Below are 22,470 nucleotides of genomic sequence, written 5' to 3'. Positions count from 1 at the left end.
ACAACCTGAAACAGCTAAGTTTTCTAACCAGTCTACAAAAATGAAGCAAAAAGTAAGTCCTGATATACTCACCCATTTAAATTTCTATAAGAAAACAACAGTAACATCTCACTACAGATGTCATTTCTTAAATGAAACCTCATTTTTAAGAGTATGATTACAACAGATTACTGACCTTTAGTCTCCCTAGCAATGCCATCTGGCACCAATTTAATTTCAAACTGCCAAGCAATTATTGCTAAAAAATTAACTAAAAAAATTTTCACATTTAGGGATATTTTTTAAAATTCTTAATGAAAAAAATATACGGCTAGGGACCATTGTTCCTTACAGAATAAAGATCAATACAGTACTAATGATTCAAATACCAGCATAGAGACACTAGAGTCCTGAATTTAAAATAAGGGAATCCTATTGAATTAAACTCATTGATCTCGGTTCTAAAGCAAGTTTCAAAGTATGTTCACACAAAAGTTAATTCACGACTAGTAGTAAAAAAATGAGATTACTTTATTCACTGTGTTAGTAACACATGATGAAAACTGCAATATACAGCACTATTTTACACATACATAACATCTTCAAAGGCCATTTTGTAGAAAAAATGAAACTGCAGATAAATACAGATCTTATGTGATATCTGGCTATTATGGATTAAACACCACAAAAACCTTACAGTTTTGGAGTTAAAATTGCATTACTTCAACCGGCTAGCATTCCCTTTTTATGTTAAATGTCTGGCAGGACCTAAGATGGATGTCTACTCCTTCAAAATGTTAACAGACAGTGAAATTCAAGCTTTAAAATCTACCATTCCCAAACAGTAGGAGTAGTAGTACTTACAAACAAGAAGTATTTAAGTTAGTTTCTTAGCTGATGTGAATTGGTTAAAGGATCTGACTCATACTTTTCTCCATCCCTACTGATTTTGAGTTCCTCATGGTTTTGCATCCCATGCAGATACATTCACTGCTGGACAGATTGATCTGTTAGCATTTTACAGCTACACGGCGCAAACAGAAATGCAATGCAAGGAAAGACACGGGAGAATCAGGCTGCACAAGTTGTGCACTTGCAATGTGTAGGCAGCAATGCTAAAATGTTTCAGGATGCTAAAGAAAGCAGTTACACATTACATAAAACAATTCAATGTGGTACACTAGCAGACTTCCTTAGAATCCTGAAGCAGACACCATAATTCAAGTAAGAAAAAGATGTGACTCCAGGTAGGACCACACAAACACACACTAGTTCTCCCACCCATAAATGCAGGGATGACAAGAATCCCAGATGAATTAAACATCCCCGATTTGTTTTACAGGGGAATACAGAACTGTGCTCTATCTGAAGTCAGAGCCAGGGCTCTGTTGCAACCAGACAAGCATCAGCACAGACCCTTTGCAACCTGAAACATGCAGACGGAAATCCTCATGAATGCTGAGAGTTAAAATTACAATGATATTCTGTATTAAACAAATAAATCTCACAGTAGCCTGACTTATGGCACCCAAAGCAAGACCTGCATGTCTCCAAATGGGAAAAAAACGTTTTTTAGGAATTCCCACTCCCCTCTTAGAGACAATCAAACTCTTTGTGATTTGATTGATCACACAGTAATTAAGTCTCTCTGCCATCAATTTTCAGCCTCTCTGCTTCATCTGCCAAAGGCTGCCCTTTCCTGGCATAAGTAGCTGTCCCCTGGCAATCACTGATCAAACTGCTATCATGTGGGCCATCTACTACATATCACTAGTGGTTACAGCTGCACTCACCACGGGCAAAGTTCAGACCAGAACCCAGGAGCAAAACATACTGGAGCCTTGCCATTGGAAACAACTGACTCCAGAGGCCATACCATAACCTCCTAATGGCAGGTAACAACTTCACCTGTGTCCCAGGGCAGTTGAGTTCAACAGCAACAGGTTATATATACATTTGGAATCCAATGAAGTGTGAAGTAGCAGCAGGCAATGGAAACCTGGCATCCTCTTTAGAAAGAAAAAGCAGTTATGATAAATCTTTGCCTTCCTCTTGAAGAGGTGCAGGGCCCTTCGTGCCTTTTTTTTTGAGACACTGATGAGGTACGATAAAGTGTGATTCTTTACCTGGAAAGAGACTGCCAACTCCCAAGGAAAAACAAAACCTACATATGGGAAAAGGTAACCTGTTGTATCACACAACAAGTAGAAAGCTGGTCTCCGTATGTTCTGCCTCAAAAACTGTGTGTTAGATGCCTGGATAAAGGAAATACTCAGGCAAATCGCAATGAATTTTCCATGATTTTGATTTATAATCTTGTAAGCAAACAAATACAGAGTTGGTGATTTGAGTAGTATTTAAAGAACATTGCACGTATTTAAAAATTATAGAACTAAGCAATGAGTAATAACAGAGAGCTGTGGGGCAGAAACCTTCACAAGACCCATCAGAGACTGAGATATTTGTCAATGGACTATTTGCTACCCAGAAGACAGACTTCACCAGGCAGACAGTTACATTACAACATAAAGGCAGTACCTCAGACCGCCAAAAAATTACTTTTGGCTTATAAAATTGAGACAAACCGACTTGCTAGGTCATCTTATCACCTGACATTAATGGAAAAGTCAATGTGCGGGGCTTACCATGAGAAAGACAACACTGATATTCTTTCACGCTTGACTTTTATCTCATATTTAAGGCAACATAGACAGTTTTTAATCTGAATGCAAATGGAAGTATTATGTAAATGTTTTTGTCTACAAAGTACAGACTTATTAAGATCTCGCATGTTGTTCTAATTTTGATGGTTATTCTGTACAAGTATATACAGCCCTTGGATTTTTCCCTGGATTTTTAAGACATGAAATGTCTTAAAAGTGAAGGAACTTCTTATGATTATGCATTAATTGTATAGTAGAAAGTGCACCAGGAATCTCTGACATGGCTAGCTGTATTGACCTTCACCATGGGACCATCTGGGGATGAAAAGTGTGAGCTAACGTATAAGCTATGACCTCACCATCATGCTAGGTCTCATAAGTAAGCATTAAAATTGATTGCATGGCATGCATCTTTAGAAAAAGAAAGCAGAATTCTGGTTTAGGCAGCAGGGTCTATGCTGGGATGTCTGCTAGTGTAAAGACACCACAAACACTCAGCATGGGCTGAGAAACAAAATGAACGAAACAGTATCCAGCTCTCAGACAAAGGTTTATATAGAACCTTTATACAGAACCAATTGTTTTCTCGGATCTTGTTCCCTGAGGCAGGGATGACACATCCCTTCCTGAGGAATCATTGACTTCAGTGGTCTAGACACTGTAATTTTGCTAAAACTGTTCCAGGGAAAAATATGGTGACCCTTCAGTGGATCGTGCCAGTCATGAAGGAACACCCAATTGTCCATCTGGAGTTTCACCACTTTCTGGTTTCTGACTCTAATCCCCAATACCAGCTATAAGGAGTTATTGAGGAAATGTGATCCGTAGTGTCATTGGTATGTGGTTCCCAACAAAAACTTCCATATTTTCCTTCTACATATCAGCTATCCTGGGAATGTGTCATGGCTAGAACAGCCAGTTGAATACTTTGCTCTTTCTGAATGTGAAAATAGCACAGCACTTTTATGTGGCAAGAATAAATGCATGTATGAAAGATACTGTCACACTGAGATTCTAACTTATCCGAGACACTATTTGGGATTTTACTGATTACAGACGCAATGTATTAGGGAACTAGATCTAAAGTTTGCTACAACGAAAACTGCAGAAATCATGGCATCATAAAATGGCATAGTGGGAATAAACCATGAATTTGAAAACTACAGTAGAAAATCAAATTGCATAAATACAACAACAGAGTGGTTTTAAAATTAGTTCTTCAATTACCAGAGTAAGAACTCCAATCCAAATTAATTTTCATCTGTCTTTCAAACCCACCTTTCTATTCTCTTCACTGACACTTGTTTTAGAAAACTGCACAGTGTATTTGCTTTTAACAGGTAAAACACACTGCCAAAAGGTCTTTCAATACAATTATCTATAAATTAAAACACAGTATCTTGTGACTTTTTGCAACCATTCTCATGGAACTGTAATATACAAAGAACTGCTTATTATGTGCTCTGCATTTTTCATTTAGAGCCTGATTACTAACATAATAGAGGGAGAAACATCAATTACTCAACCTGAAAGGTGATCTTTAAATTCACTTTACCTTTAAAATAGTAACAGAATTATAAACTAACCTATGAAATTAACTTTTTATTCTTTAAGTATTTTAATGATTAAATTAGACAGAAATTACAATTTCTCAAGATACAAATATCCAATACATGCCATTTGTATCTTTTTTCTCATTTAAAAGAACAAAATATAGACTTCTACAACAATAATGTTAAGTTATAATTAATGTCCATTAAAAAATAAACCCTTGTTTGCATTTTTACACTAATTTGGATTATGAAGAATATTAAGATTTTTTTATTTCTTGTGGTGTGGTGTGGACTGTCTAAGTTCCTGGGCAGTGTAAATGGCTATTTTCACTTTTGCCTTTACTCAGCTTCATTTTTTGATCGTTCTCCCTAGATAATAACACCTTGCTCTACTGAGTCTGCAAACCCTATATTACGAGTATTTCAATGGCAAGCTTGCTACCACTCAGAAAAATATCAAACACATCTCAGCATCTTCTTCTATCTGGCATTTTCAAGAATCTAATGTTTTATATTGTTTGAATGCTTTCTTTAAAATAGTTGTGTCTAGCAGCTTAATCAACAGCACAATTTACCTGCAAGTCTTATTGAAAGCTCCTCTTAGAAAAAGAACTGACCTTTATATTGAGACTGTTTCTTCTAGATATTGAGGATATATCAAATTAGTTCCAAAAGCATATTTTACATAGATGATGATAAAAAAGCGTATGTGTAAAATACACTGCATAACACCACAACTGTTCAAAGAGATGAAATATTTGAAATTTTCTACAGGTATACAAAGCAGACTTGGTACAATACTTAGAGATCTGCTGAGCTCCCAAAAGAGAAAAATGTGGCAAAACATTTCAGAAGCAAGAAAATTAACATATAATCTGCTGCAGTCCAAATACAGTAATCAAGTTAATGGGAAAATATGACATGCCCTAGTAAGAAGCAAAAAAAGAGAAGAAGTTGGACATAAACTGTGACATAATCGTTTCATTTGTGTACTCCATTTCATTAGATCTGTCAAGAAATCCAGATGGTCTGGGCCAACAAACACAGTCACAAAGCAAAACATACCCTTCAAATCAGAGCAGTGATGTTTTCTCAAAATAGTTTGGAAAATAAGCACAGCTTACTTGAATATTTAAACAATCAACTTTTTCTATGTTAAGTAGTCAGTAGAGGAAGCACGGCTTGACATGTAAAAGTTGCTATCTTATGGCCAATAGCTGAATATGTAGTCATTTGGTCTGAATACCCATACGTGATTGAAGGTACATATTAAACGCACATACATTTAAACTAAATAGATACAAAACTACTGCAAAGAGGCTTTGAGGAGTGCTTTATAAACAGAGTAACCATTAAAGATCCGATAAAAATATAATCAAGGAGTGGAATCTCACTGTTTATCAGAAAACAAAAAATAGCACATCTATAACAACAGACAATAGGTGAGGAACTCAAAGATTTATATATTTTCTAATGTACTGTACTATTACTAATGAAAAACAAGATCTGATCAATTTACAAGCAGTGAAAAACACAATGATATGGAGTTATAAAACTTTATTGGCCTGTTAAAAGTAAGTTCATCAAGTCCATTTTTTATAAATATAGATTTTTCCAAACTGTTATGGTGGTATTTGTGAATAAAAACAATGGTTGTCTGTTATTTACAAGAATATGAAACAGTTTCAACAGGAATAATTAGAGAGAAGAGAGGGACAAAAGGTTCACAGTTTGCTGATGGATCACAGCTATGAATTCTTTAATCACAGAATCACAGAATGGGTCAGGTTGGAAGGGACCACAGTGGGTCACATGGTCCAACCTCCCTGCTCAAGCAGGGTCATCCCAGAGCACATGGCACAGGATTGCATCCAGACGGTTCTTGAATATCTCCAGTGAGGGAGACTCCATGACCTCTCTGGGTAATCTGTTCCAGTGCCTGGTCACCTGCACAGCAAAGAAGTTTTTCCTCTTATTCCTGTGCCTTAGTTTCTACCCGTTGTCTCTTGTCCCAGTGCTTACCATCCATGATGTGATGGTATGGTAGAAGGCAATTTCATGCTATCGTGTATGAAAAAAATAATTCAGAAAAGAATACTTATTTTCTATATTTTGATATTGACTGAATGACTCTTCCTATTTTTAAACTGAGCCTGAAATATAAAAAAGACCCAGGAACATAAAGCTCTGAATGGCAGTGGAAGACATCTAAAATGTATTTGTCAAAGACTCTGGTCTTGGGTTTGTGCAGTGATGTCGCACCTCAATTCTGCTCTTACACTAGTAAAGCCAGTAATATCAATGAAACAGTTACGTTAAAAAAAGGTCTCAGGAAAAAAATCAAGATTTCTTTCCTGTTTGGTCGACACGCCTGATGATGAGCCCTGCTCTGCTTACATGAAGGAAAAATCAGAGCTATCATAAGAAAGCCATGACTTTACCCTCTACTTATTTGAATACTGGATGGTTCCCTGAAATCTTATATGATTGTTCTTGTCATTTCAGCTGAGGAAAAAGTTACAGTGAAAACATGTATGCAACGAGACAAGTTTCCTCCTGTATTAAGACATAATCTGCTTAGTAACACTGCTGTGAGTTGCTGCCTCTAGAGATTACAGGGAATTAATTGCCCTCTTCAAAATGAAAGCAGTTTGGCTCTACACTGGCTGCAACTCTGCTCCAGGCCAGGACACATATGCTTATCCACCACACTCCGTGCAGCTGCAAAAACATAGCTAATCATGGAGGTTGCTATTAAAATTAGAAGGATAAAGCATTTCTATATGAAAACAATACACATTCTAATGTGGGTTCTTTCAATCTTTTATGATGAAAATAGGGGAAACAGTTAACCTGAGGTTGATTAAAAGACAATAACATGTTCTGCAAGTTCAATCATACAGTCTACATGCTTGTGGAACTAAACAGCTATATTTATTTCCAATCAATGCATCATTTGCTATTTTCAGAGCAGATTTATTTTGTATGAACAAAAGAAGAACAGAACAAATGGAAGTCAGCTTCAAAAGTTTGAGGATATACATTCCTATGGAAGTGGCACAATGACACAGGCTGTAACATGTGAAATACACAGCATCAGCATTCTCTGTGCTCCCTATAACGCTGTACTCATATTTCTCAACACTTCCAACCGTCCACAAACTCTTGCTCTGGAGATCAGATGACAAAATCTGGAACAACATGGATCTACATTCAATTTGGAGTACTTTGCCACATCACATAATGATGACAAAGCCCTTCAAAAGGATATTCCAAGACCCTGCACATTTGTGCCCTATGGAGAACAGAGCTTACTACAGCTCATAAAGGAGGATATTGAGTTCTCTTAAGAGCAGAAAACAGAATGACTGAAAACCGGAAGGAAGAGAAGAAGCCAGAGAAAATTATGAAGACGCAGAAAATACTAAAAACCTTCAGGTAAGCGTTTGGGGTTTTCTTTTGAAACATACACGAGCAAAACACTTAGTCGCCCAATCCACTAAAAACTTTGCAATTATTTCAAATGTTAAATATACAACTGGAAAAGGACAGCTGAATTAAAAAGAGGTCAGAAAGGATACATTTTTTCGTCTATCTGATAATAGCTTCCAACTTTACAAACCTTTTGCAAGTTTTTAAACATTTAAACAGATGCAAACAAACTGATGGTCTTCATGGTGATGATTAATTGTCAACTTATCATGAATGGTGAGATAAAGGGATTGACAAAATGGACCTCTGCATGAAGGCTGTTGAGTAAGGAGCCAGTTGGAAGTGTATCGGTCATTCCTACATGGCGAAATTCCGTATGTTCTTTAATTTTTGAGAAACCATGCTCAGAAATTGGCTTTCTTAGGAAAAAATAGATTTTTAGTGCTTCTGCTGACAGTCAAAAAAGAAAGAGTAATTCCTGCAAGAACTATGTGAAGTAAAATTGTTTTCAGTTAGCTATCCACAGGTTTTCTTGGCATTGTCTGCTGTTCCCTAGGATCTTGATCTTGCTCCCACTGAAATGCATGTTTTTCTTCACTGCTGCCTGGGAGAGATCCAGCTGGTAGACAAAGGCACTGGAAAGGCTGAAGACTGCCTTTCACAGATTAGGGTACTCGGAGACATATTGCCATGAAAATGTCTCGTACCAGCCTCTGTCTGACCTGGTTGTGAGCTCCCATGACTCTCATGAAAGAAAGACATGATCCCCAAACACCTTTCTGCTGGAGAAGCCTTTGTGAGTGCCCTTACTTTGCCTTTCATGGGAGGCAGCTGCAGTAAGCACAACACTGGGCTCTGCCTGGGAAACAATCCACTTGTTTGCAATATAGACCTGGCCAGTGGTCAAACTTTGACCAAATTCAACAAAAAGAGGTTTATTTAACAGAATGGATGATATGACTTGCCCCAAACCAAAACACCCCCAGCAGTGCTTCCTCTCCAGTCCCCAAACTAATCTATCCATCAAAGTGCTCAACAGCTTATCTAAGTATGTCTCTGAGTATATTAAATGTCTACCTAAAATAAATTCTAGTACAAATAAACCCCTTCTAGCAGAACATTAGAAATACATTTTTATTTTAGTTTCATATCTGGCACAGGGGAAAAAAATAGCAACTCTGCCTTTAGACATTTCATAGCCTCTTTTATTGCTCAGTGAAACAATATAAAAGCTTTTTAATGTCAAATCCTGGCTGTTCAGCAACTTTTACCATGTTAATGGTTCCTGCATGATTCTTAGTTTCAGTCTCACTTTATTTTAAGGAGGTCAAGAACTTGTAATTAACTGAGCCCTTTGTAAACCAACACCATTTGGGCAGATCATAATCTCTACAGTTAGAAGCAATGTCACTTACAATCAAGCTGTAAGACAGGAGCTAGTCAGTACTGTAATTTCCACATTAAACGTTTAGCTCCCTTGGTTTTAAGAGGCTCTGTCCACATACTGAAAAGGAACCGTTTCAGGAACTCGTAGTCTTTCCATCAAGCATTAAACTTCTGTGTTAAGATGTTATTAGTAACAAATCAGGTGCTGCAATCCATAAGGTTCTGTGAATATCTGCATCAAGTAATAGTGTGTTGTGTGGCTAACACAATGTAGTACAAAATACGTAAGAAGGATATTCTACAATATAGATATAAAAATATATATATTTCAGTGGTGCATAAATCAGTTGTTGTTTATTAAAGTTACCTCCATGATTACATAAAATCCAAAACACTGTGTCAGTACATACTGAAACATTTGAAGGTCAAACCTACCCCTGTATGATAAAGATGAACTGCAAAGTGCTACAAAATAAATTACAAAAAATTACGTAAAATCCCCAATCAATAACTGTGCATATTCATGCATAGAAATATTATGAATCTGAAAGAACTACCTTTTAAAGTTAAATATTTCAAAAATCAACTGCCAAATTCCAGCTCTTTGAGTTTGCTTTTTCCCTGCTAAAAGAAAAGGGCTCAGATTCTCACCTTGTTTATTTGGAAACAAATTGTGAGCACATAACTGAGATATGCTGACTTTGTACCAACAAAACCTCAAACTGGAATTTCAGATACTGGTCAAGCACTGCTCATGATCCAACATATGTTTGATGTAAGTCCACTGACTTTAGTTCAGATATTGCTGCTAAATGATTCTCCACTGATTTAGAATCAGCTCAGTGACAACAGATATTATTTCAACAGGAAGAGAGATGCATGGTTAAGCAAGAAGTCTGAGAAGAAAATAATTAAAAAGAAGTTAAAAGTGAACCAGTAAGTAGAAGAGAAAGTTATGATCTCTGGAAAATAAGACCATGTCTACATAGACTTAGGGAGAAAAAAAGCAAACATTCCTAATATTGTTTTTGAGGAACAGCAGAACACTTGTCATCTAACTTCAAACAGAACTATGATGGATATCCTTAATTGCTGCCATCCCTCCCCAAATCACCACAGTATGTGCAGGGCGACAAAGATAACACGATTCCTAGGTCATCAGTAGACTTCCAGTTCTGTCCTCTTCTTTAGTGTGGGGAGAAGAACACATCTTTAGGACAGATTTTTAGCAACTGCCATTCCCCATCCCTAACCAGTGGCAAGAGAGAGGAAATTTCTTACTACATAGGCCTAGAAGAATGCAAGTGTAGACACATTTTTTGACTAAAAAGGATATTTCCAAAACTTGAGCACAGCAGGAATAAAGAACTTGGATGCAAGAGACTCAAGAGAACACAAGAAAAAAGCTGAAGGACTAAGTCTAAAAAGGCAAAAAGCAAGTAAGTTTATAGATATAGAACAAAAGAGTCAAGATAGTATTGTAGAAAGAGAGGCATGGTGTATGGCTGTAAAGACTGCAGCAAAAGACAAGACAATGGTGTTACGATGGAAGATTGAAAATGGCTGCAATTAAAAAGCAGTAACAATGAAAAGCAAATACTGGAGACACAAACAGTACCTACTCTGCTTTTTTACTACACATAATTGTAAGGAATTGAAATCAAACTGTATCTCAAAAATGTAATCAAAATGGACAGAAACATAAGCACCTATCTCAGTTTTTTGCTGCTAGTCTTTGTAGCTCTCAGTTAAAAAAAAAAAAACAACAAACCAGAAACTTCATATTTCTTAGAATTCCTTAAACTGAAAAGATCAAAGTAGAAACTCAGGATTTGATAGGTAAATAGAATGAAAATTAATTTCTAGCACTCCATCTAAATGCCATACTTGCTCTTGCAATATGCTCGTGCCTTCACTTAGCTTCACGTGTTAAACTCTTCTCTGAAGTATACTGAAGCATATTCTGAAGCGTACTTCACAGTTAAATATGAACAGTTAAACAAGCCTTTAAGTCTACAGTCTGAAGGAACAGCCACATAATGTTATTCTTATTCTTGGCTCAGAATCAGCATTCTGTCCTACTACAAATTTGTATGTTCATCTAAACTTATGGACTATCTTGAATAAGCATGACCTAACTGAATGTCTAAGTGGTGGTGCTGCTTCAATACTCAAACACACTAACAAACAGTACTGCCACCTTTCTGTATACATTTTAGACTCTCCGTCTTCCTGGTAAAGTCAGTGGAACTACATTCATAAAAAGACTTGCAGGGCCAGCTCTGCAATTTACTGCTTCATGATTTAGGACCGTATCCTGCAAATATACAAGAACTTAACTTTAAAGAATGTGAGCATTCCCATTGAAATCAGTGAGCTTACACACACACTCAAGTAATGCAGAAGTTTTGCAGAGGCATTAATGCAATAAAATCAAAGCAGCTTTGCAGTTCACCTTTGATAAATATTATTTATAAAATCAACATCTTTCCAGTTAAGTTCAAACAGAAAAAATAGTTGACAGAGGAAACAATATAATGTCATTTCATCTCAATGTCATTTTGGAAGATACAGTGAGGACAAGGCAATAGGAAAGAGAGTGGTAGCTTATTTCTGGACTTTCTTGAGTTTTTTAGCTGCCTCAGGGCTTCGCTTTGCCCCACTCTTGCAAAAACAGCTACTGATTTGAATGTACTTCTACAGTTCTCCATATAGAACCAATGACTAAAAGAGAATCCAAGGGAGGTGACACTTCACTGGGCAAGAACACTGTCCACTCCCTACTGTGCAGCATACAGCCCCTCTCATCTTTTCCTTATTTCATTTACCCATCCAGTGGGATCTTATGAAATAAAACAAAACCTAAAAGAAACAAAATAAAATGTGAGAAATCATGCTTAAAAAAAAAAATCAAAGAAAAATTAATATAAAAGACCAAATACAAATGAATACTTAACAATCAAACACATACACATAAAATGCATTTAAAGCATACATAAAGTGTTACATAAAAACTGTATATGAATTTATGAAAATGACAACATTAGCTCTATCTTATGGCCAAAGATTTTATTTGCTTACTAAGAATGTATAGAGTGTGCTATACGTTTGTCTTTAACGCATACTCATATTGAGCTGTAATGCAATAAATACAGAATTTTTCAACCAAGGACTGTACTATGCATGGGTTAGAAAAACTTCAGTCAGGTATTCTGCCTTGTGCAAAGGTTTACGGTGAACAAGCCTGGTGTGCACAATTAAGTTCTCTGTCTTTAGTACGTTACACCAACTAAGTGAAGGGTACCCCTCTACACCAGAGAGATATTCTAAGTACAACACCAGGGTCCTCTGTAACTTTCCACACCTCAGCTCTGTGCACATCATCATTTCTGCCTTCTCCAAACAGGTTCCTGCCTTTAATGTCATTAAATGACTTTGTAATGGTAGAAAAACAGTGGACCTGGGGGAAATACTAGTCAATTATCTTGACATTTATTGTTTTTAAATATGAACAGAAACTTAAACATCAACAAATATGATGGCACATTGAAACACAAAAAAAAAATCCTTAGGACATGTTCTGTTCTGAGATGAAGGAGAAACCTATCCCCCAAACCTTACCTGACTGTCTAAGGCTAAGAACTTTAAAAAAATGCTATGTAGGGCCCTGTGCAAAATTAAACTAGCTGACTCTGTGGCACAGATACTTCCTAGAATAGCATTGTCTTACCCAGTCTGTTGTTATCTGATGCAGTTGAGTTATTATGTACATCACTGTTGACAGTCACCATTACTTGTTCTAATGACATTTGAAAAAAACATGTGTGAGAATTATACTAATCATCTGCAAATGTAAATTTCAGCAGTAGTTTTTGTTTGTTTGCTTTCAGGGTGTTTTTACCTGGTTTAATAAGTCCTCAATGTTTGTAAAGACCGAAAGCTTATCAATATTCCACAGAAATTTAAACAATTCAGAGCCAAATCTTGATTTGCTTTAAAAAATTGGAACTTACATTATGAGTTTCAAGAGAAGTTGAATGTGACTGTTAGTAACAATGATTAATTCATTTACACTGCATTTTCTTGCTTGTTCTAATCTTGAGGCACTCTTAGTACTTCTACCCTGAAAGGAGGTAATCACACATACAGAAGTTGAATGTGCTAGCTTATGCAACCCCACATTTCTAAAAGCATGCAGTAAAATGTCTTTTCTTTGAAACAATTAATAAGGTTTAGCGTAAGATGTCAAGAAAAAACAAAGGGATCTGCTAATTCACACGCAAAAATATAGTATCGGCCTCATTTCAGAACAGTAAGTAATTTTCTGAAGGAGGTTTAGAATTTACAGGTTAGATGGAAAGGGAGAAATATTGTTGGGGTTTTGGTAGTCTAGAACTGAGAGCTACTGCATGATTGCTACTTTCCCTTCAAATTTCCGAGGCCATTCAGACTTCCTCTGTGGAATTTTGTTTTCTTAAATATGTGAGATTGCATACATTCTTGTCAACTAAGTCAAAGGACGCATACATGTAAACCCACACATCTATACCACACTTTTAACATCAAAGTAAATAATTGCAAGTGAAAGCTTTTTGGCCTTTTAGTTTGTTTCTTACCTGGTCTGCTGCAATCACAGTGAAATCATATTGCTGTGTTTAAAGTCATTTCTGAATTTTGAGAAGTTTCAACTGTTGAACTACTACTCAGTGAATAGTGCATGGGCAAACACAGGTAGAAAACAGATCTGCTTACAACTCCTGTAAATTTCAGATCATGATAAGCCATATGCGGGGAGGTGGAGGGGGTTGGGAAGGCTTTAAGGAAAGTGAACTTTAAGGAAACTGAACTTTAAGGAAACTTTAGGAAAGTGAACCAATGTGTTCTTGCAAACCACCAGAGGTGCTTAGGGACATGGTTTAGTGGTAGACTTGGTAATGTTAGGTTAATGGTTGGACCTCATGATCTTAAGGGTATTTTTCAACCTAATTAATTCTCTTACTCTATATTCTTAGTTGGTTTTGCATGTATATTAGTAATCCTATTAGTCAATAGTGGTATCTAAAACAACCACTACGAAAGAAGCCGCAGACCTAGGACCTGAGCAGTCTACAGGAGTCAAGAAGTCCACAAGAGAGTCCTGAAGTCCTACTGAAGGCAGAAGAATTAATCACAATGAATTTTTAAATATATTATTAAATTTTTATTAAATATTTATTATTATATCTTTCTTTTAAAGAAAAAAAAATTGGTTAACAGAAAGGAGTCCAGAAAATCAGAGAGAAAAGAAAACAGTGAAAGAAAAGAAAAAGGTGAAAAAGAAGAGGAGAGTCTATTGACTTTATTCATTGAAACATGGAAAGCAACCAGGTGAAGTACATAGAAATGAAAAGGATACATGAATACAGCATAATTGTGGGAAGTGAGGTAGGAGGGAACAGGGGAGAGGAGGGGGGAAGTGGGGTGTGTGAAGGGGATAAGAAGGCTCTAGAAGGACACCAATGAAATGAAACAAGGAAATAGGACTGAAATATAAAGATGCAGAAACCGAATGGAAGTGCTTTAAAATAATGGTTCCAGAAAAAGTACAAAAAGTTGCAAACCCATTAAGCAGCAGGCAATATGAACTTAACTGGTACAATAGATCTCTGACTATTTGGAGTCATCAAGCTAACAAAGGCAAAATGTTACAGGCAGTGGCTGTTTAGAAGATTTCTTATGTCCTAACTTTTAGCCTCTCATTTGGCTTCTTAGAGTTCAAATGCTCAAATGCAGTCAGGCAAGTTGAGCCAAAGCCTGATTTTGCCTTGAGTTGCTGTCAGGACACTGGATTCTGAGTTTAATATTAGTTTTAAAAGAATACTGCTGTTATATAAGCTGCCACTCAGACTTGCAGAGGAAAGTACACTAAAGAATAAAAATAAAATCTCAAAATAAAAGTGGAAGACAGAAAAAAACTATCCTTCTTCCCTGTACAAGGAATAGCAGAACTTCATTCATCCTTTAAAGGAACATTACGAATCTGTCTCTCTCAAATGCAAATTTATCCAAGACAGTAAAGAAAATATTAAGTAGCTTAAAATGTAACCTAGTGATAACTTTATTTCCAACAGCAGCTTTTCATTCAAAGAGCTTTGAAATCAGCATTGTATTAATTATTAGTCTTTAAACAAACAGCCTAAAGAATTTGGAGTACACTATTTTGAGAATATCAAATTTAAGTCTAATTGCTCTCCCCCAAAGAGAAATTATTTAGTTTGAATTATGTTATTAACAAGGACCCACTTGAGCCATCAGTGGAACTTTTTTAATACTACTTTCTGGAAGTACCACAGATGACTATCTCACGAGCTTTGGAGACCTGTATCTGGGATACTGGACGACCTGTAATGTCCTAAAAGTTTACTGACATTGGAGCTGAATAAACTGTCATTGATGAATTGCTTCTAGCTTTTCTATTCATTAGAGAAGAAAGAGTAAAAAAAAAGGTATGACAGCAAACCCCTGTGTTTATACATACTGAACTGATTCTGAAAGAGCCTTTCATAAACATGATCCTTTTTATATGTAAAGAAGCCAATTTTTTTCCTTCTTCAACAAGCACACAACAAAACACTGAGCAGTCACTGGCATCATAACATCTTATGCATCATAATATCTAATGTATTGCCATATTTGGGAACATCACTGTTCTGAGAACAGTCACACATCCATGGGCTCAATTTCTACCTGTTCCAAACAATCTCAATCATCCCCCTTCTCACTGGTTATGCTCTCTACAAGCCCCCACTCAAGTCATTCAGAAAGGAAAATGTTACAACATGGTCATATTCTGAACTTTTTTCTCAAAGCAAGATGCTAAATTTTAGACATCTAAAATCCTTTATGCTCCAACAGGATTTGAAATAATGTATTTCAATGAGTTGTATATAAACTGGAGGTCTGCAGTCAGACTTTCTTGGTCATTACAAACCTGATCTAAACTCTGTCAGAATAAATAAAAGTTTCCCGTAAGGATGACTTAAGTGAATTAAAACATAAATTTTATATATTCACATCTCACTTGCCAGTTATGTCTCTACATATGAGTTGCGTAAATTTGGAGATCATGTATGTAAACTCAAGCATTCAAGGGAAAGTACAAGCAAAAGAATTGCTGAGAAATTGAAACTTTCTATAATGTGAAGTCTCATCCCACCTTCTCTCTTCACCAAGTGCATAAGGTTTATTATAAGCAGAATGTTATTTGGATCCTTGATCCAAACAGAGTATTTTGAATCAAAAAACAATTTACATTTTTACTCTTTTCCACTGAAGGAAATCAAGCATACAGGACATGTATCTCTGATCTTTTTATATGAACCATGATTTATACAGAGGAAGCTCAAATTGCTGACTGGAAGGGACGAAGGCAAAGAGAATATGTAGTTGTGTTATCAGTTTCTGGTTTCCAGTAGGAAATACAATGAAACAATTTATTCCCAGTTTTATTTGCTTGTTGGATTTAAGCCACTGCTTCAAAGAGCAGTGCTGGCTAATGCTGTGGCAAAATGAGGACAAAATGTCACCTAATTTTTATTGGCAAGCAAGAAGAGGCTCCTGTATAGATTTCTGGAGAATGTTTGTTGCACAAAGAAGAAGAATGTCTTCTAGAGCAATCCAGCAGAAGATGAAGTTGCCTTAAGAAATCCATACTTCTTCTCAGAATTTTGCAGATTTTGCATGCACCAGGCTCAATACTGCCTTGTGCTTCAGAGCATAGTAACATAAACATTTAATATAATTTTTTTCCTTCCTTCTAATGATCGTTTTTAACCCCTGAAGTACTATATATGAAGTAACACCATATTTTTAATTCCTATAATTAAGAGCTCTAATGACAAATATAAATATTACTCTTTTACCGAAAGACAAAAGCATAGATAGAAGACAAACTAACTTACTAGCAGCCAGGGATTCACTGAAAATTCTGTATCTCAATTACACATCAGTGTCTCTCTTCAGATCAGATTTTCCCATAACTGAATTTACTTAGCAGCTGGAAAAACTAGGAGCAAAACAGACTAAATAGTCTATCCCATGAAGTTGTACATCAAGATAAAGAGTCTTGATCCTTTTACATGTTCCAGTTGCTTACAACAGGAAGGCAGCACACAATATAATCAATATAGTATCATATTAAACTGAGGACTATTTACAGTAACCCAAAACTAAAAAGTTTTTGTTCTCCTTTCCAATTCTTAAAAATATCCAGTGTATTTTAAAGATTTCTTTTCCATGTTACGGGCCACGGCAGACCTCAATGATCAGGACGGTATCTACATTCGATACCGTACTGATGGAAGTCTATTCAATCTAAGGCGACTGAAGGCCCACACCAAGACCCTAAACCATCTTGTCCAGGAGCTGCTTTATGCTGATGACGCTGCCCTTGTCGCCCACACAGAAGCAGCTCTGCAGTGTTTAACATCCTGCTTTGCAGATGCTGCTGAGCTCTTTGGGCTGGAAGTCAGCTTAAAGAAGACAGAGGTCCTCCATCAACCTGCACCTCAGGAAGCCCCCCATCATCCCCACATCAGCATTGGCCAATCAGAGCTCAAATCAGTCCAACAGTTTAACTACCTTGGTAGCCTCATCTCCTCGGATGGTAAGACAGACAGAGAGATAGACAACAGGTTAGCAAAGGCATATAGTGCTTTTGGAAAACTCCACAAAAGAGTATGGTGTAATAAACACTTGAAGAAAAGTATCAAAATCAGTGTTTACAAAGCCATAGTGCTGTCTACTCTCTTATACGGTTCTGAATCATGGGACGTCTACCACCACCACCTGCATCTCCTAGAACGCTTCCATCAATGCTGCCTCCGTACAATCTTAAACATCCACTGGTCAGATTTTGCGACCAATACATCTGATCTAGAGCAAGCAGCTGTCACAAGTATTGAGGCCATGTTACTGAGAACACAGCTGCGTTGGGCAGGACACGTCTCAAGGATGAAGGACCACCGCCTCCCTAAGATCCTGCTCTATGGTGAACTTGCCACCGGCTGCCGCATGAGAGGAGCCCCAAAGAAAAGATCCAAGGACTCCCTGAAACAACATCTCAGCCTTGGCCATATTGATCATCATAACTGGTCTACTCTGGCCTCCAATCAGGAGGCCTGGAGACACAGCATCTATAATGCAGTTGTCTCCTTTGAGAACGCACGCAGGATCACTCTTGAGGAGAAAAGGCAACGCAGAAACAACTGTGTCTTGCAGAATACACCATCTAAGGAGTCCTTCTGCTGTGCCTTTTGCAACCGGATATGTCTGTCACGTATTGGCCTCAAAAGCCACCAGCGTGCCTGTAGCAAATGTGGATAGTGCCTTCCCAAATTTTCATTCGCGAAGCCTAGCCATGAATGAATCTTTTCCTCTAATGTTTAAATTTGTGCTCCACAGTTTGTCATTTTATGGATGCTGCAACCTGTATGAGATTTTCAAATAGGCTTAATAAAATTGGAGTCATCTACATCAGTGTTGCAGGCAGTATTCAATCTATTTAATGGTTTGTTTCATCGATCTACAAGTTCATAAAATGAGAATGGGGGTCGAAGAGAATTATATATATGTTAGTACAGAACCCTATAAAGCTGTTCTCACTGTGAAATAAGTTAGAACTAAGAGATGCTAAAACTCAACCTTTTTACTCAGCATTTTAGAGGCAAAAAATATTTTGGGTAACAGTCCTGTACACTGCCACCAAGGATCATTTAATATCTTAATCTGTTTTTCCTTAGTTTGATTTGGAGTTTTGATTTTATTTCCCAGTATGACACACTGGAAGACATGCTCATTTTCCAAGCAGGCAGCAGAAAACAAAACATTTTTGTTTGCACTCTTAAGGACAAGATATTCCATCTTTCTCAATGAGAGCCATTATCCTCCTATCTTCAAACACACTACCCAAAAGAAGTTTCCTTTTACAGTGATGAGGTTGTTGGTGTAGTTGTTTTGCTTCCTATTGATTACTGAGAGCCAAGGACATCAAGAGCTGAAGCTCAAACTACCAGTGCACAGAGACAGTCAGTATATATATTTTGGACAGCTTCTAATTCAGGTACAGGTTAAAGTAAAAAAGCGAGAGTGTGAATAAGGAACTGTTCAGAAATTTTAACAGAACCCTATATTAACAGCATTTCCCCACAGAACCACAGCAAATGCGCACTAATAGAAACCCAGTTAATAAGAAAGAGCGTAGCAATTACTATCTGCATACACATTTTAAAACACGGACGGCTGCGGGTTACTTTACACTTTATTTGCATGAAACACTGTATGCCCAAGAGATCAATCGATAGATCAACGGATGCTTTCTCAAAGCTTTCTGCAAGTACTTGAAAAGTCAAAGCTGTTAGGAAAGAAGACTCTTTAGCTTATGACATTCCTAGGATTTGTGTTTAATACACTAATTGGTATGCATGTAAAATACAGAAACCCTACTAAACAGATACAGTTTTGACAAGCATCAGTTTACAGCCACAATAAAGAAAATCAGAGCACATGAAAGGACAGCATAATTACGTCTTGTCCCTTTGAAAAAGAGAACCACTATCAACTTTGAAACTGTTCTGACTGCCCAAATATTGAAGACAACTCTAACATCCTTTTAGCTTGCATAATTCCAAGGATCAAGAAATATTCTATATTTTCAAGACATGACCTCTAGACAAGACCTGGTAAGCCAGTTTTTATATACAAATTAGGGAAATAATGTTGCTCATTACAGTACAATATGAGTTACAGAACTCATAACATATATTCACGCATATTCAATTATAATGGGATTATTTTGTTTACTGCTGCCATACAATAATATTAACACCTTTGATCAGCTACAGTCCTCCTTCCTATGGCATTTTATCTTGAGTCTGTGAAATCTGAATACTTCTTACAGGATGTATCTCATAATCGCTCAGTGCCTCTAGTAAAACAACTGTGGCATTTTTTTACTTTATTAATCTCAACTGCCTTCCTTTAAAGTCACTACTAATCAAGCACTTCCATGTGGCAATTAAAAATCTTCCTTAAAAAAAGTGACCTATACATGGTCAATGAAGAAGATACTGGAATGATAGCAAGCAACCAAGAGCCAAATTCCAGCTAGTCCCATTAATGTCATGTTCCATGAAGACTACTACATTTCTATACATCTCTTCTTCCTCCCTCCTCTGCAGATTTTAAGGTCCAGGAGCAGAGATCACTGCCACACTTGGATATCCTGGCTCAAGTATTTCCCATGGGGAGTCAAGCCGAGCCAGCACAGGTATATGAAGGGTAGGTTCTGCTTGACAAACCTGGTCTGCTGCTATGATGAGGTGATGCACTTCGTGGTTGAGGGAAGGGCTGTGAATATTGTCTGCCTGGGCTTTAGTAAAGCCTTTAACACCATCTCCCACAGCACTCTCCTCGATAAACTGGCTGCTTATGGCTTGGATGAGTGCTGTTCATGGGGTTAAAAACTGAAGGGATGGCTGGGCCCACAGGGTGTTGGTAAATGGAGTTATATCCAGCTGGCAGCCAGTCACCAGTGGTGTTTCCCAGGGAAAAACCGAAAATACCATAAAAATGCTCCTAGTCATCTCTTACCATAAATCCAATGCTACGGAACAGGGAAGAGACAATCTTACAGTTGCCTTCCACTGAACTTTTAACTACACTAGTCCTCCCTCCACAGCAACAAATGGGTTTGAGGTAGGTGAAGGATGAGGCACAGGATGTTTCCTCATGAATGTCATGGTCTGAATTTACATTACCGAAAAGTCACCTCAAAGTTTTGCACATATCTTGTAGGCAGCTTGAAGAATATACAGTTGGGTCCTGCATCTATTCCATAGAATCACAGAATTAGCCGGGTTGGAAAAGACCTCCGAGATCATCAAGTCCAACCCTTGATCCAACACCACTGCAGTTACTAGACGATGGCACTAAGAGCCACATCCAGTCTCATCTTAAAAATCTAGGGACGGAGAACACACCACTTCCCTGGGCAGCCCATTCCAATGCCTGATTACCCTCTCCATAAAAAATTTCTTCCTAATATCCAACCTAAACCTCCCCCGGCACAGCTTAAGACTATGCCCTCTTGTTCTACTGCTGGTTGCAAATATCCTTTCCCTCTTGTGTAAGGAAACAAACTCCTGTCCTGTTACCCAATCAAAGAAAACCACCATCAAACATATTACTGTCATATAACTTTGTAGGGACAGAACCAGGAAAGGAAGAGTGCTGTTGTTCAGTTATCTCTGTAGCATTGCCAGGGTGAGCCTTCTGAATTTCCCTCCTTGTACCTGTATTAAGGTTAATAAAAGCCTGAAATTAATTTGAAATAAGTGATATTTCTTCTGAAATATTTATGCTTTCATTGGTGACAATTCACCCTGAAGAATTTTTTAAGAAAAGCAGAGTCCTCAGTCTTTATAGTTAAATATTCTTGCCTTTCCAATCAATAAATAGACAATCCCGCACACCTGACTCTTCTTTGGTCAGGCATACAGAATGCCGACTTTTGGGCTCCAGAAACCAAACAGGTCCCAGCCTGCAACAATTACAGGTCAGGAGTCCATGGAACTTGGTAATGCTTTGGCCATGATTTTGCCAGCACTGGCCAACGTGATGCTCTCCACTTCAGCTACTGCCTCTGCAAGAAGAACCAGCAATAGTGCTTACTCCCACCTTCCTTTCATGAGATTGCGTTCCCATCTCATCCCCACCTCCCCAACCTCCTCCCAGAAACTAAACTCAAGACTTATATGGAGCAAGGCTGCTGCAAACTAGAGCTTGATTGACTCTACCAAACTAGAGTAATCATGTGAATTCAGACGTGGAACAGACACACAAAAAGATCAGAACAGTAGATAACAAGCCAAAACCTCCTTGGTGTGAATGGGATGTGCAAGCCTACTTGCTCCCAGACCTGTGTGCTAACATAAAGACTTCAAAGACAGAGGTTCAAGAATACATTTGTGTCAGTAAATAAAAAGACATCAGAGCCCAGGCATAAGCAACGGTGTATCTTTTTTCATCCACAATTATTTATTCTCCATTAAAGTAAGTTGCCGTTTTGGCCTAAGACAAATGGCAGTTTCCTAGACAATGTTCCAGTATGTCTCAAATGTGTATCAGGAATTATTTTCAAGTATGTATGAAGCCATCTTATCTGAAGAATGAGGGAGAAGAGAGATTTAAACCTATGGTCATGATCTGTGCCTTTCCCTAAGGGCCAGAGAATGTGCCCTAGCCCCAGCTGCTTTGATGGCATACTAGTAGCCTCAAACACTGCTGTGCTTTGCCCCAGAACTGAGTGAAATTATACAGTACATGCAAATCACACACTGCCTACTCTCCAGGGGGACCACTTAAAAGATAATACAGAACCGAGTTATTTCTGATTACCTGAAGTTAATTGGAAGAGGTGA

The 22,470-nt window shown here is 37.5% G+C and overlaps 1 protein-coding gene across 9 annotated transcripts in view; it reads right to left on the bottom strand.

Annotated features, from left to right (window-relative positions):
* Window positions 1-22,470, bottom strand: part of NTRK2 (neurotrophic receptor tyrosine kinase 2) — a 208,360-nt gene that overhangs the window by 104,738 nt on the left and 81,152 nt on the right. For 2 of the 9 annotated variants that reach the window (XM_032675911.1, XM_032675913.1), the window contains 2 exons: window positions 12,744-12,812; window positions 8,735-11,875 (listed from right to left, as the gene is read on the bottom strand). The exons of 3 other annotated variants lie outside the window; for them this stretch is intronic. In XM_032675911.1, coding sequence (XP_032531802.1) covers window positions 11,838-11,875; window positions 12,744-12,812 — 107 coding nt within the window. In that variant the 3' untranslated portion in view covers window positions 8,735-11,837. 4 more of the 9 variants (XM_032675912.1, XM_032675914.1, XM_032675910.1 and 1 more) reach the window with 3 other exon arrangements.

This window comes from Chiroxiphia lanceolata, chromosome Z (assembly GCF_009829145.1).
Source record: "Chiroxiphia lanceolata isolate bChiLan1 chromosome Z, bChiLan1.pri, whole genome shotgun sequence".
Classification (NCBI taxonomy): Eukaryota; Metazoa; Chordata; class Aves; order Passeriformes; family Pipridae; genus Chiroxiphia; species Chiroxiphia lanceolata.
Note: the sequence above shows the minus strand (reverse complement) of the source record. Positions and strands in the feature narration are given on the sequence as shown.